Source organism: Callorhinchus milii, unplaced genomic scaffold (genome assembly GCF_018977255.1).
Source record: "Callorhinchus milii isolate IMCB2004 unplaced genomic scaffold, IMCB_Cmil_1.0 Scaffold5, whole genome shotgun sequence".
NCBI lineage: Eukaryota > Metazoa > Chordata > Chondrichthyes > Chimaeriformes > Callorhinchidae > Callorhinchus > Callorhinchus milii.
Window position 1 is genome coordinate 638,907 of NW_024704746.1, and position 17,054 is coordinate 655,960.

The following is a 17,054-nucleotide window of genomic DNA, read 5'->3' on the forward strand; positions in this document are numbered from 1 at the left end:
TCAGAAATGTTTGTTAAATAGCAAATGTCAGCACTTCCAGTTTCATAAATCACAGTCGACCTCCAAATGTTTCAGTGAAAAAGGAACGAATTGAATGTTTTTGCAGAATTCTCTTTTTTATATTAGAAAAAGCCAGGAAACAAATTGAGCTTGATTAAGCTTTTCCAGTTTCCTTTTAATAGTAATGTCATGCTACCTAATGGGTTCTGATTTCCAACCATGTGTGACAAATGGCTCACAACCTGTTTAGTGCTGTAGTGTGAATAGAATTTTGATAAGTGTAGCACTGCTGTTACAGGTTTCTACTCCAATGCTGCATTGAAATGGGCCCACAGATTGACAATGTTTCTGGACTCACAACCTGACTTGACAATGATTCAGTTACTGAAAGAAAACTTAAGAATGTAAGGCTAATGAACACAGGCTGATATTAATATCAATCCTTCCATATATAATGTAGAGCCTTTCATACAGGGAGGACAACTCAAAGCGCTTCATAGGATAAACAAAAGTATAGTGACTTCTTGCAGGTTAACAATCCTCCTGAATTATCTGTGTGCATGGAAATGTGGTAAAACAACTTTAAATACAGTCTTAATTTCAAGGTTGGTTTGCTATAAGTTATAGAAATACAATAAAATTTACATAGCATATTTCACATCTGCAGGATGTCCAACACTGCAGTTATTTTAAAATCATCAAAACCGTCTTCAAACATGAGACTAAATTTGCTGAATTCTGAAATGCTACATTAATCAAGTAAAGCCAGACCCAGGTGGAATTTTACCTCGAAGAACTTTAAAAACTGTTGACCATAATTTAAAGTTCTGCACTACCATATTACAACAACAACAAAATTACATTTGTTTAGCGCCTTTCATGTTGGGAGGACATCCCGAGGCGCTGAATTTTTAAGTATGTATCTTCAACATGACAGACATTCTGAGACTCTACCCAGCGTGGAAGCGCTATATAAATGTAAGTTGTTGTTTCATAAGTAGTGATGAAGATTTCAATATTGGAATTCAACAGTCCAGCCTCTGTCTTGGTTGCATCAGCTGCTGTGAGTTTTAACTCTTGTTATCTTTTCTATCTGCTGAGCAATGCATTCCATGCCAACTATTACACATCAGCTGGTGTGTGTTTTAAATGCTGTGTCTCCTTGTTGAGAGGAGGATAGTGCCACTTTGCTCAACAACTGAGGTCAGGACAGGCTGAATGCACTTCTCCGGAAAGAAACCTTTGATATCTGTGCAGTCGGGAGGAGCAAGACTAATCGTCCCAAATGTTTCTTCACCCAAGCTTTCCCCAGTGTGGAGTAGGCTCTCTGCCCACCAGCCTAAATAATAAAATAAAATAATAAAATAAAATAAATTTAAAATAACAAAATTAAATAAATAATAATCCTTGCATTTGATATACGTCATCACGTCTTTGAGACATTGCAAAACGCTTTTTTTTTTGGTCAGCCAGGAGTCTGACACAGGCCAAAAGACACCGCAGCGCAGAAGGTCCCCAGGTGAGGCCACCAGCAGCACAATATCATCCATGAACAGAAGCCGCAATCCTGTCAGAAACAGGTACACCAAGATCTTCCCCCTTGAAGCCTTCCAACACGAGAGATCTGGGTTTGATTCCCGGCAGGGTGAAACTTGGGCAAGTTTCCTTAGTCCACACGCCTGATAATAATCCCTCAAGAACAAAATAATAATAAATTGGTCACTTCAATCCATGACTGTTTGTGGGACACTGCTGTGCGCAATTGGCTGTCACGTTTCGCCCATTATATTCTGTGAAGTGCTTTGAGACGTCGAGCAGGAGTAAAATGCAAGGATTATTATTGATGATGAACACATCGAACAGAGTGAGTGACAATGGGCAGCCTTGCCTTACAGGATATACTGTAAAGTTAATTGACTGTATATTTTGTGGGCAAAACCATGTGAAACTCACCCAGTGAACACAGGCACGTTTAAAGGATTACAACACAGTTCTTCCCGTTTGGAGCCCAGTATTCACTAATGGACTTGCTGAGCTGCCAGTTTAAGGATGCAAGGCTATGGTCACATTTTGATGTGTTGCAAGTCAATGGAGCATTTTCTGTCCATTGGAGCCAGGTGGTCTTTAGTGTCCTTTGCCCAGCATAGCTACTGTATGTAATCACAGATAATACTTAGAATTGTTCAGCTCCACATCTGGAGGAAACACAGAGAAATCTTCAATTATTCAGGCTGCCAGTTAGATTAATTGAATTCCACATACTGTATACCGAACTCCTCTGTACAGTTAAATCATTTGTAACATGAAAGTTACATTCTGGTACCTAGTGGGTAACTTGATAGGCAATTATATAATATGTATACATATAATGTTTAAAAAAGCTCTCGCCAGCCCAAAACTGCATCAATTATCCTGCAAATGTGTATCAAGTGTCTAGTTGAGTGGAAAGTATTCCAGTCAGCTAGTCACTTATTCCTGCTGTGTTCAAAGTCATTTTCAGTAAGCTGAAGGATAATGGAGCGGAACGTTAAAAATATTAACTTAAAAATTAATACAATTAGGTGTCACTATAAAATGGTTTTCAGTGACAGAAAGAAAATCACGATTTTATCTTAGCGGAATGGTTCATTCTGTTTTGGTAGAATATTAACCCTTTGCAATGCTGCAAAGTGATACTGTGGAATGGTTCCCTCGCAATCCAGGTAATTGTTCCAACTTTACACGAGAGAATGTCACAGGTCTGCCTGGCAATTTGGATTCTCAAGCTATAAAATAAATGTAGTTTTGCAGAATACCGACATTTGGTCCTGAGATTTGCAATAGACCAAAGCCTCTGCGAGGTAAAAGTTACATTTGCTGTGAAGGAGCATCAGTTTCTTTACGGCTCCCCATTTAGCTTCAGGATCCCTGAATTGTGAATGTACCTAAACCCAAAAGCCATTTGCACGATTGTAAGTCAGCAGATCTCTCGTGTGCTGCTGGATTGCTGGAAGCAAAGCAGTGAAGCCATTGGGACGGGGGAAGCCTGAGTTTATAACTCTGGTTCCCAATCGTATTAGTTGTAGCTGAGCCTTCAGCTCCATTGACCAAAGTTAGTTTTTTTAAATTTATTAAAGAGGCAGGAGTCCAGGGAACAGCCCAAGAATGTTTAAGGTACATGTTGGAGCAAATCTCTGACTGATTTGGGCCGCCTGCATTAATACTGCACCGCTGCAAATCAAAGTGTTGCCAAAACCACCTCCTCAAGGTATCCTCGGCAGCCAGACTGCAATGCATTTTGCTTTCAGGTCACGGTGCTCACCTCCAATTTATACTCAGCTTTGGGCGGCAAAACCCACCATGCACACCCAGACAGACAGCGCAGACACATACCCAATACTCTAACTCCTTTCACTATCTACACCAACAGACTCTTATCTCATCCTTAGTTTGTCTCTGGGTTCTTCAAATAGGCAAAATTAAATAGACCCAAATAATCTGCTGCATTCTTTGCAACCAGGATGCTGGGAGCTAATAAGATGAAAAATGCTACATTTGCTTTTCTGCTCCATCCGTAAGAGCTGCCCCCCCCCCCCCCCCCCACACCACCCCCCTTTCCCTCCCGTAGGGAAAACATTTGGTAAAATGTTAAAATGTAAAAAGTGTAAGGACATTTTGTTCTTTTGTAGATCCCTGACACAGCACAAAAAATTCTGTATATAAAAATATGATCGAAAAAGAACGTAAATATATGCATGCTGGGTGCTGGATATCAGCTTGTGACTTGAGAACACTGATGTGGGTGCTGATTAGAAGTCAATACCTTGTCCTCTATAAGCATTTTGAGATTAATAAGAGATCTTTTCAAGTATTTTGACCCTGTTTCGTTCTTGACAAAATATCCTACTTTTCAATATAACTATACATATTACAACAAATATATATTTTATGTAAGATATATTGTAATTGGTGTTTTATTTATACAACAACAATTTGTGTTTATATAGCGGCCTTAACGCAGGGTAGAGTCTCAGATATAACCTCTACATTATATGTAACATATATAGTGTTTTATAAATGAATACTCCACACGTCACAGATCCACCTCATACATCCTGTAAAATCATGGTACAGATATAAGTCTAAACCATTGAGATCTCCATTTCTTCCACTATTTGTGCTCACATGCATCTGTACCAATTTCTCACTGCCAGCCCCATATTTTCCGAGCAGTGCATTTAAAATTAGTTGCGGCTATTGAAAATAATTTAAATTTTGAGTCCTGTTGCTTCTTGTCATTCTTAAATATTTTATAAAATGAAAGTAAGGTTGAAGATCATGGGATCGAAGAGACAACTCCATTTTTCAGGAGCTCAGTGAAAGACGTTCTGTTCAGATAAGTATAACAGCTTGTAGTTTGGCAGAGAAGTAGAGCTGAATTGGCAGCCTTCCTGCAGTTTTCTACTTAGCTATTTTTTTCTAAATCGTGAAATTAAACGACTTATTATTAAATATAAACTACATTATTAGGAAATCTGAAGCAGTGAGTTTTGCCATTTGGGCTGAGCCTAGATATCAGGAAGTATTTCTGTACACAAAGGGTAAGCAACAGCTAAAACTGGGAAAGGTGGTTGAGGCCAGGATACTGGATTCATTTAAGAGAAGCTTAATAGCTGGTGTGATAGATAGATGGTAGAGTTGGTATTCTGCATGGATGAAATTGAGTGGATTGAAGGTTAATCCAAACTGCTCTTGTGATATATTTTGCATCTGGTGACGAGTCATAGAGCAAGAAATCAAACTAACCGTGATAGGGGCTCAAGGGATAAGATGGAGATTCCTACTTAAGGTTCATTATCGTTGTCAGAATTTCTCTGGGCTCAAAGCAAAATGGTTCCCCACAGGTAAATACAGTTGATATCTGCTTTTTTGCACATTTAATTTCACCTCGTTGGAAGTTTCTTCCGAAAGTAACAAAATAAGACTCAGATTGTCATTTTGTTCCAGATAATAAACTTACTAATGGAAAAGAACTGTCTGTCTAATACACTGCCTGTCATGTGCACACAATGTCCATGGTCATTTTGAATGCCAGCTTGTACCAGCACCCCCGCTCCCGCTCCCGCTCCTCTTCCCCCAACAATCTGGAGAACTGAATGATAATCCTCTTTATTAAGAAAATTAAACAAGTGTGTTATAAATAGTGTAATGATTTCTAGCAAGTAGCACAACCTTGGACTAATCGTGGCTGCTGTATTAAATACTTCATTCAAGCAAGGTCATAGAACACTGTGTTGTCAGTGGCCTATTTTTAACACACTATATCTAAGAAAAAAATACACCAATTTGGTATAAATCTAAGAAAGCAAAGGCCAGAGAGGATGGCACATTTCCTTATAAATATTTTGTTAGCTGTTACTTAAAAGACCTTTCATGGTTAACAGTTGGTATGATATCGCTGATACAGGAAAACTTTCAAAGTATGGATCTTTGTATCTGCTCTGATATTTTTACTTGAATTAGTTCTGTTAATTTGTGTTTTGACACTTGAGAAACCATGTAATGCAACATTAAAGATGGTATTATTAATGAGTGCAGTATCCAGGCTGTTCACACTGCCTGACTGTTTACTGTTTTCCTCAGCACAGTGTGACTAATCTGTGTGGTAGTGGATTGTAAATGTTTGAATGTGCTCTCCAGCAGAGATATACAACGCATTACCTTCCTTAAATTACCGAGCTGCTGGATATAAAATGCTTTTGAATCAACATCATTTGTATTGTGAAAAGGATTATTCAAAAGTGCTAGCAAGCCATCCAGTCAAATAAGGCTTTTGCCACTATTGGGCAACGGCTCATAAAGTGCCCAGTTATTGCTTTCAATTAGTTTTTTTTTAAATGGCAGTGATATTTAATAAAAATATGATATTTTGATTTTCAAGCCAAATCCAACTTGTTTCCCATCAGTTACAAATGAGTGAAAAAAACGTGTCGAGAAGATTTTAGACATTCAGAGTTTGTCAGTTAAATGATATTTGAGATATGTACAACAACAACTCTTAGGTCGTGCTCGATGTAATTATGTTATGACTAAATGTTGCTTATTTTGGGTGGGGAATTTGCAATATTGGAGCAAAATTCCTAATTTTACTAACTAGTTCACATCAACTGTAACAAAATCAAAACCCTATCTTCCATTGGATCACTGTGGAGTCGACATCTATGCTGCTGCCTAGCCCAGCATTATACAAATCTGCTTACCTCTACCTAAGGTATAAATATACACATATAATATACATATATAATATAAATATATGGTCAATTCACTTTACAGTCTATTCTGTGAAGTGCTTTGAGACCTCTAGAAAATGTGAAAAGCGCTATATCAAATGCAAGTATTATTATAAAAATGTAATTTTGTTGGTGGTGTTTCACACTGTTGTGGGGCAACTAATTCTCATTCAAAATTCTGTGAGACATAACGGTAGCACTGAAATCAAAAGTGTGCATATGTATCCCACTTTTTTGTTCATTGTAAGTTAGTCATGTTCTCTCTAGGGCTCAGTGCAGGATAACATTCTAATTGGAACTGCTTTACATTTTAAGATTAACATTAGGCTCCCTGCAGGCCTACCAAGACTCAATCACTTTGGGACGATTAGTTCTGTACATTTTCAGCTCATGCACTGTAGTAATGAAAAACCCCAGTAAGATATTCAAGCATCAGGATAGCTTTATTACAATAGCATTACTCAATGAGATACCTGGTAGGATGTGGAGGAAACAAAATAAATAATAAAATTATTTGCCTTGAAGGGTCTTTTCGTTCTTTGAATATAAACACCCTGTAAGTACTATGTGTCTGGCCAACTAGCCCTATTCTGACTCTTTTCATGTCTTGTTGGTTGATACGGTTGAACGATAAGAGGTGTACAAGTTGCTCAAATTGCAGAGGAGATAATAAGAATGCAGCATTACCTGCTCTAGACTAGCAAACAGCAAATGTAGTCGTGGGAAATTGTAAGTGGCAAAACTAACTTCTGTTAGTTCTGTCCCGCACCAGGCTTCGGGACCACATCACTCCCACCCTCGCTCGCCTCCACTGGCTCCCCATCCCACAGAGGATCGATTTCAAGATCCTCATCCTCACCTACAAGGCCATTCACGGCCTTGCTCCCTCCTACCTCTCCAACCTACTATCCCCCTACCTACCTGCCCGTACCCTCCGTTCCTCTGGCTCCGGTCTGCTCCACATCCCCCGCCCCAACCGCCCTACCATCGGTGGCCGGGCCTTCAGCCTCTCAGCCCCGAGGCTCTGGAACTCTATCCCCCAGTGCCTTCGCCGCTTCCTCCCTTTCCTCCTTCAAGGCCGGTCTCAAGACCTTTCTCTTTGACCGTGCCTTCAGCTCCCCTCTCGACTCTCTTCCCCCTCCTCGCTCCCTCCCTTCCCTCCCCTCCCCCTGACCATTTCCCCCCTCCTCGCTCCCTCTCTTCCCTCCCCTCACCCTGACCATTTCCCCCCTGCTCGGGTCCTGGCCCAACTGTACAGCGCCTTGGGACGTCCTCCCGACATGAAAGGCACTCTATAAATGGAATCTTGTTGTTGTTGTTGTTCTGTTGCAATCACCAACAAGTGGATTGACATCCACCTTATTGAATCCTTTCTTAATTTTAAACACCTAAAATTGTCCTACCCAGGCTTACCTTGGACCATGACGCAGCCTAAGGTATGCATTGGTAAGGAGACAAAGAGGCTGGATCAGTCATACCAGCCCTAGTCACACTTCCAGCTTCTGTTGTTGATCACAAAATTGGTTTGAATGAAGAAGCCCCATCGGCCCATCTGATCTGATCCCTCAAGCATACCCACCCCACGTCCCACCATCACTGCATCCAGTGTTGTGTGAGAAGTGATGGGGCAGAGGTCATTGAGTGAATCATTGGTCTTTGATGTGTCTCAGCACAGGGAGAAAATGCATTCACAGCATTGGATGTAAAATAGAAATTCAATCCCGAGAAACAAAAATACCATCCAACCCTTGTCACAACTTTGTTTGACAATTGAGTTGAAAACAAGAAAATGAATGCAAGATCACTGCAGATGTTTTTTTTTAACATGAGGCTTGTGAACAATTTCACCCCTGGACTTCCCTTTCAAAGTTTGTTGTATGATTCATAGTTGAAATGTGGATGGAACTGATTGCTTGTACTTCAATTGATTTTATTTGGAAAAGAATCCAGTGCACAATAAACAACACTGATGCTGTACCCAGGTGTGTAGGTACACTTGATTATGTGAGGCAGATAGAAACAAACAGGATGCCAAATTGCAATGTGGGATGTGATGCAGAGAGAGATTAATATCCCTCTCAAGTGAGAACGTGTTTGTGTCAGACGGATTGGCTGTAAATACTACTGTCCAAGGGCAGGAGCTGAGTTGAAGACAAGGCATTGATTGAAGAATGTCCATGATTGGGGCAGTACATTTACAGGCGAAGGTGACTGGTGTCATTAGGAGATTTCAGGATGATGATGTTATACTTCCTGTTGACCCAGCGCAGAGCTGGATATTAAAGCTGATAAGTGGTTTCCTGCTCCCAGAGGTATCTTTCATAGGGTCAGTTTTAATAGTTTCCTTCTCTGAAGGGAGAGCTACTGTCTCCCTCTTCTCTCTATCTTAGAATTATTGAACTCTGCCATGTAGTATTGTGAATCACATGCCCAGGAATTAATCACATTGCTCACAAAATGTGACGGCTGATACACTATGATACTCTTGTAATATATTCAACATTAAGGAAGCTGACATCTCTGCTCCCTTATTTTATCTTCTAGTCCCTTCATACACAATTATTTGGACAAGACTTTGAGCCAAGGTCTAGTCTGTGCTCTGGTGGATGTTAATAATACCAAGGCATTTTGAGGATGAGCCAATTCTCCCAGTCTTCTGACCAGTATTCCCTTCTCTACATTCACTAAAAAAAATGACATTTGGTAATTCATCTCTTCCTACTGTTGGGACTTTGGAGGCACAGAGTAGCCACCACTTTTACTTTACACCAACAGTTACTACACTTAAAAGCATCGAATTGATGTTTTGATGTAATGATGATGATAATAATAATATTTGCATTTGATATAGCGCCTTAATCACGTCTTCTAGACGTCTCAAAGTGCTTCACAGAATATACTGTAAAGTGTATATTGTGGGCGAAACACAGCAGCCAATTGCACACAGCAGTGTCCCATAAATAGTCATGGATTGAAGTGACCAATTTTATTATTGGGTTTTTTTCCTTGAGGGATTATTATTACGCGTATAGGGTAAGCAAACTTGCCCAACATTTGGTCCCGCTGGGAATCAAAGCCAGGTCTCTGCTTGTGAGGCGAGTGCTCTAACCACTGAGCTACAGGACTCCTATGCGTTATGTAAAATGCAAATGTATTTATTTGGAATATATCTTTACTGAAGTTCTGGATATGATTCCTTAACTATTGAATTTGGCCACAATACAATACAAAATTACATTTGTATAGGACCCTTCAGGTCCCAAGTCAGGGATTTGGACCCAAGCGGTAGGGGGGGTAGGGGTTGTGATCAGGGAGGTTGGAGGGCAGGGAGGGTCGGAGGGTCAAAGAGGAGGGCTTTGAGACATTCAAGGGAGGGAGTGAGCCAAATGGAATGTGGGATAGCGTAGCGCTCCAAAGGGTGGGGTCGGAGATGCTAAATTATTAAATATTATTTATTTAATATTATCAGTATTCAGGCGCATAAACAAATCAACCATTCAGACAGACAAGCCTGGAAACATGGCAGCCACAAACATCAATATAGTAGTTCTTGTCATCTAAAGCTTTATGTAGGGTAGTTCTTTAAAACTTTTAGCAAGGCGTTTTGAGGATGAACCAGGAGTTCTCCCAGTCTTCTGACCAGTATTCCCTTCTCTACATTCACTAAAAAAAATTACGGTAACTCATCCCTTTTTTACTGTTGGGACTTTGGAGGCACAGAATTCACAGTTTTTGACCTCGGAATATGGCCTTTTATAGGAAAATGACTTTGCTTCAATCTCTCTGATTCTAAGGGGACGACAGAGGAACCTCAGTATAATGCAGGTCTTTGTGTACAACAGATTAGAGCCCACAGAGGCCTCAGAGGCCATGGGACAAAATGACCTGCTTTGGGGATATCAGATGGCCTCTGAGGTCAGTTCCAGGACAAAAACAGTGCTCCCTGTAGTACCAAATCTGGTACTTACTGTGGTGCATCAGGACGTTGCATGCATCAGAACACGGTCTATATCTAAACTGTGGCGATTACAAATGGGATTCCGAATGGCAACAGGTAACTGGATTGACATCACACAGACCCAACCTGCTTCGGAGCAGACCTGAAGTTCTGGATGATATTTTCCCGGTAACCATTTGTGACTCAATTCTTATCCTGGTTGAAATTGCTACTTTTGTGACCTCCCCATTGTTTTGCCCACAAAATACACCTCAACCACTTTACAGTGTATCCTCTGAAGCATTTTGAGACGTCTTGAAGATGTGATAAGGCGCTGTATCAAATGCACGGATTATTATTGTCTGGATCACGATTGCACAGCCGGAGGATTAAAACTAACAAAATTATTTCCATCGTTCCTTTTAAAGTTCAGATAAATGCAGAGCAGTGTTAGACAGGAATCTGTTTTTGGAGACTGGACATTTTAATTAGTATTCTAAGCAATGTAAATTTATTGAAGAAAGCCATTTGCAGCGAATAATATATTGTGTGGCTTCTGCACGGGGAAGTAAATAATTCTGAAGCTGACATATCATGGCTGATCAATTACTTTAAATCACTACATTTTTTGTACCTAGGTCAAAATATGGGACACGTTGCAGTGTGACAGACTATGATTTTAAACTGCTCGCATGAAGATGCTGCCCACCGTTTGCTTTGTCTGCTGATTTAAGACATGCTCTAAATACAGTGAATTACTTCTGGGCATGCTTGGCTAATGTGTTCAAAGCATCATCAGGACTTTATTGAATCGACAGCTCGATAGCTTTTCTAACAAGAAAAGTAGGAAACTTGTTGACCGCATTGCACAAGTGCCCAAATTATACCTGTCACGTTGTAATTCTGCATTTTCTTTACTTGAAAAGATTCACAAAAGATCAATTTTAGCATCCCTGTCTCAAAGAACATATTTACCTTAGGGTTCCTACCCTCCTACCTCTCCAACCTACTATCCCCCTACCTACCTGCCCGTACCCTCCGTTCCTCTGGCTCCGGTCTGCTCCACGTCCCCCGCCCCAACCGCCCTACTATCGGTGGTCGGGCCTTCAGCCTCTCAGCCCCGAGGCTCTGGAACTCCATCCCCCAGTGCCTTCGCCGCTTCCTCCCTTTCCTCCTTCAAGGCCGGTCTCAAAACCTTTCTCTTTGACCGTGCCTTCAGCTCCCCTCTCGACTCTCTTCCTCCTCCTCGCTCCCTCCCTTCCCTCCCTCACCCTGACCATTTCCCCCCTCCTCTCTCCCTCCCTTCCCTCCCCTCACCCTGACCATTTCCCCCCTGCTCGGGTCATGACCCAACTGTGCAGCGCCTTGGGACGTCCTCCTGACGTGAAAGGCGCTCTATAAATGGAATCTTGTTGTTGTTGTTGTTGTTGTTCCATTTTAAATAGGCATTTAGTCTCAGTGTCAGCCTGGCTCAATTGGCACCACTCTCACCCAGAAAGTTGTTGTTTCAAGCCCCTTGTCAGAACCTTGAGCTTGTCTAGTCCAGGCTGACACTATAACAGTGTTGGGGGGAGGGCCTCATTATCGAAGGTGCCATCCTTTGGTCGTGTCTGCCTGTTCTGGTGGATGTTAAAAATCCCATTCCACTATCCAAAAAGAGAAGGGAGTTTCTCCCGGTTTCTCTTGGCCAACATTCACCCAAATAAAATTGGTCATTCATTTCATGGCTGCTTGTGAGACTTTGCTTTGTGCAAATTGGCTGCCACGTTACAAAATAAACAGTCACTACACTTCACAGTAAAATCCTTTGAAGCAATTTTTATACATCTTGACTATCATAAGGCCCTGTATCATATGCAAGGATTACACGCATCCAACAATCCTCCAGATGCAATTGGGCCTTCTCTCATGACCCATTTGTGGGAACTTGTCCCCAAAATGACTGCAGCGTTTGCCTAGTTAAAAAAAAAGTCATTGCCACTTGACAATATTATTGTGAAGGACTTTGTGATGATCTACATCACGGGGGTCAAACTTTTGGCTGCTGACGGCCAGATTCCCTATTTGAGAAATATTCACGGGCCACACAAACAATATTTTGTGTTTCTCTTCCAGAAACATAACAACACTGACACATCACCTTTTTCGTGTTGGAACGACATCTTGACATTGTCAGCTGGGCACCTGAGCTGGGGGTGGGAGCTGAGGGGGATGGGGAGGGGAGAAGATGACCAAAAATATGGTCAAAGAGTTCGGTCTTGATGTGCTTTGAAAGAGGGAGGGAGGGAGGGAGCGAGGGAGGGAGTCAGTCAGAGGGACACCAGGAATGAGCTCCAGAGTTGAGCAAAATGGCGATGGTGGGGCAGATGGGGTGGGGGGCATGAAGCAAGCTGGTGTTTGCTGGGCAAAGGGAACAGCCGGGTCGGGAGGTCACAGAGGGTGGGGAGGGAGGTGGAATGATGAACCTAGAGAGTGAGCTTTCTGTGAGGAAACTGCATGGCATCGCTTGGGGGTGGGGGGAGGGGGGGGTGTGACTGATCATCTGTCCTGTCAGTGAACCAAAAAACACTACCTTCACACTCTCTCTCTCTCTCTCTCACTCACTCTCCCCCACTCCCTCATGCTCTCTCCACCCCCCTTTCACACACTCTCTCGCACACCCTTGCTCTCCTCTCACACGCTCTCAATTACTCTCCCTCTCCCACACACACTCTATCAATCACCCTCGCAATCTCCCCCCTCCTCTTTTTGTTTCTCTTCTCCTTTTCCTCACATCCACTGCCCCCAACACATTCTCACACTCTCTCTCCCCCTCTCACTCCCTCTCTCCCTCTCTGAATCATTCTCTCTCCCCACTCTCTTGTCTCTCTCATACACATACTCCCTCTCCTCTCTCTCCCTCCTCTGTTCCCCCCCTCTCTCGCGCTCTCTCTCCCGCCTCCTCCTTCCACCCCTTCTCTCCCCCACTCTCCTCTCCCTCCTCCTCCCTCCCTCCCCCTTCTCTCCCCTTTCTCCCCCTCTCTCCCCCCTCCTCGTCACTCCTCTCTGCCCCCTCCCTCTCTCCCGCTGCCATAGGAGGACGTTCATTAGGGATGGAGCAAAAGTTGGAATGTTCCCAATGGTCTTGGGTCGGATAAAATCACCAGCTGGGCCAGGTGTGGCCGTGGGTCTCGAGTAGGGCCACACTGATCTACATCATAGAGCACAATACACATTCATTCTTTATAATACTAATCCTGCCATTTGTTATAAGTGCCTTATTATTGAGACGTCTCAAAGCGCTTCACAGAACATACTGTAAAGTGAATTGACTGTATATTTTGTGGGTGAAACACGGCAACCAGTTGCGCACAGCAGCGTCCCACACTCAATGGCTGTAATAAGTAACTTTGTTGTCCATGTAGCAGAACCAGATGATCTAATTGTTGGCACTGAAAGAAGTTTTAAAGAGTTCATTGCTTGGACTTCAAATCAGGTTTTTCCCTCAGCTCCCAGCTCTGTAATTTTCTCTCTGCATTTGGTGGACTCTTTCATTAAGTCATGAATGTAATTTAAAGACAAATCATCCTTACGATCACAGGCAGTGGGCATCCCTCATCCTTGTATTAAGTGGTCAGACGGTTGTATTAAATGTAGGACCTTGAGCAATCTTGTCCTTTGAATTCACTATTTTAAAAAGATTAGGAGCATTTTTCTAACAAACTAAGAGCAAACTGCTCTCACCTTATGCAGAAATTGTTTTATTTGAAAAGAAGTTGGTCCCTGTTATCTTATATTATATTAATTTTAGTTGACAGGAATCAGAGAGTTGACATTGATGCTTTTGTCCATTAACTTGCCTGTAATAATACTGTTCAGCCCAGTTTGGTCAATCTGATTTGATTGGTGTCCTACTTAACTAATCGCCAACAATACATCTCTGCAAATGGTTTCTCCTGCCTCCGCCCAGTCACCTGCGGGGTACCCCAAGGCTCCATCCTTGTGCTCCTTCTTTTCCTTATCTACATACTCCCTTTCGGCGATGTCATCCGCAGACGGGTCAACCTCTGCATGCGTATGCGGATGACACCCAAATATACTTTTCCTGCCCCAGCTGAGTCTCCCAGGCCCCTGATGTCCTGTCAGCTTGTTTGACGGACATCAAGGCCTGGATGAGCACAAATTTTCTGCAGCTGAAAGACGGAAGCCATACTTTTCAACGTCTTCTCTACCGCAGGCTTCAACTCCTCAACTTTCCTGGGCTCTCCCTCAGACTCACTTTAGCGATGCACAACTTAGGCATCAGGCTCGATCCCCAGGTTTTCTTTCTACCACACATCCGTTCCCCGATCAGGACTGCTTTTTCCCACTTCCGTCACATTGCCCCCCTCCGTCCGTACCTCACAACAAAAGCAACCGAAAACTTTGTCCACTCCCCAGCTGGACTATTCTAATGCCCTTCTCGCTGGTCTCCCCAGCTCCACAATGCACACAATACAACTAATTCAAAACTCCGCCATCTGGATACTCACCCGCACAAACCTCTGTACCCCTATCACACCAGTCCTTGTCAGGCTCCACTGATTCCAATTACTGAACGGATCGATTTCAGGATCCTTGCCCCGAAGCTCTGGATCTCTCTCCCCCAATCCCTCCGCATTGCCCCCTCCCTCCCCACTTTCAAATCCCGCCTAAAGACCTTTTTCATTGTGCTTACGGTCACCTCCCCTCTTCCACTGGCTCATGGCTCAGGGTCAGACTCCACCACTGTCGAGCACTGAATATTATGAAAGGCATTATATAAATGCAAGTTGTTGTTGGTACCTGCTGTGTTTGCCCTGCAACGGTTGTAAATCACACAGCTTCTCCAAACCACCTCATCCAAGTAGTTTATTATTCAACCACAATCTGATTGCATCAAAACAAAGTTATCTAAGCTCAAACAAAATTGGTGTTTATACATGGAATGGTATATATGTCTTGAATGTAGTTGGTTGTATCTATGAAGACTTGCCTTAAATCCTTAATTACAAATCAATAGATATGAAACTTGGAAACAATCTGGCTCGAACTTTCATGGATTACTATAAATCGAATATCATGGCCACTTTGAGACCTTCAGCTCCTTCGTCTAACTTCAGGTATGGACCAGCTTAACCTGTAGAACATTTCTATTTACTCTCCACACAGCGAATTATCTCCAAGACTTTGACCAGTTTCATTATTCCAAAGCTATCAATGGGTATTGCACAGACCTTACAACAAAACTACCTACCTTCAAGCCTAGTTCTAAAAAATCTTGTACTCCACCAATCTTGGAATGAAATACTCAAATAATTCACTTCCAAATAATTATGGTTTGTTTAAAGTTTATGTGCTGTCCGACGGATGGGCAAATCAGTGGCAGGTACAGTTAAATGACCGGTGAACAATAAGTAGCCAGTATTCTCTATTTTTAAATCGTCCCAGTTGCAGTTTTTCAACAGGAGCTGTGGTGTATGTACCCCTGATGTCATAACAACAGGAGATGCCGTTTCCAGGGAATAATTCATCAGTGGAAAGTTATTCAACCACAGCTCCTCATTATTTTCCGCTACTTGTTGTATGCTTCTGATTTTCTCCCTGCTGAAGGTTCTGCCTTCACTCCACATTTCCCTCATGCTGTTATGTCTATGGTCTGTTGCTTTCAAGGTGAATAATTTCCATTAAATAAAAGCTGCTGTTTTATCATAATGAAATGAGATTCATTAAATCACGTTATAATCAGCACCAGTTCCACCCCCTCATCCTGCAGCAGAGTTTTGGATACCATCTTGAATTCCCTGAGTGAGAATCAATGATTAGATTCACAGTGATATCTCAGACTAACATTACAGTACAGTGCAGCAGTGAGTCATCAGAGCTGGAATGAAAGGTTTAGCTTGGTACCCATCTATGAAGAGAAAATGTAAAATAGCTAAATCACAAATACTTTTGTACTAAGATTTTAAGAAAGAATTTACAGGTTTTCTCTCCATAAGAAGTCGGAAGTTAAAATATTGCCCTAACTTTCTGACTCACTGCTGCATTGTTTTATCTTGGACTGTTTGCCTGATATTTAATTTTTTTTTGCTGAAATAGATTGCTCATGGAGAGAGGTAAGTAACTGGCAGAATAAAATATTAAAGGACTTCATGCATGTGTGATAGTCTTCGGTGAAAGTAATTAAAACTGGGCTTCAATTTCATCTTTATCTGTATGTTCAAGTCATATAAATAAAATGCTAAATTAGAAATTTGAACACGGAATTGATATCACCATTGATGGAAGACCTTGATAGCTCAGAAGTGAAATTACTCACGAATTATTGGCTTTTCCTTGTATACGGCTTCTGTTCTGCATTTCACAATTTCCCAGCGAGTATTCTCTGCTAACACAAAAACAGAAGTCACTGGGAACACTCAGCAGGTGGGGCAGTATCTAGATGCTGCCTAACCTGCTGAGTGTTCTCAGCAACTTCTGTTTTTGTTTCAGATTTCCAGCATCTGCAATATTTTGTGTTTTGTTTTCTCTGCTGATACATTGGTTTTGCACATGCATCCCTAAACAACAGAAATATGCTGTAGTGGGGAACTCATGTCTCGGAGTTCTGGTCACATAGCTTGGGATGAGTGTTAAGTCACTGCTTCCCATTTTGGGAGACGCAAATAATTGGTGCTAATTGTATCACTGCCTATTATCGTTCTGCAAAATGGCATATTTCCTAACAGATTTGATGTCACGTGGAAGCGTGAAAACTCACGTTTTTCACGCACATACACATGTGTGCACACACAAATGCAGACACATCCATGCACACACACACAGACATGAACAGCACATGCACAAAC

General features: G+C 42.1%; 1 protein-coding gene across 5 annotated transcripts in view; it reads left to right on the plus strand.

Annotated features, from left to right (window-relative positions):
- The window catches only part of agbl4 (AGBL carboxypeptidase 4), a 300,075-nt gene that overhangs the window by 279,664 nt on the left and 3,357 nt on the right, over positions 1-17,054 (plus strand). For all 5 annotated transcript variants that reach the window (XM_007903659.2, XM_007903660.2, XM_007903665.2 and 2 more), the window contains one exon: positions 15,227-15,326. In XM_007903659.2, the coding sequence (XP_007901850.1) occupies positions 15,227-15,326 (100 nt within the window). The remainder of the gene's footprint in view (positions 1-15,226; positions 15,327-17,054) is intronic.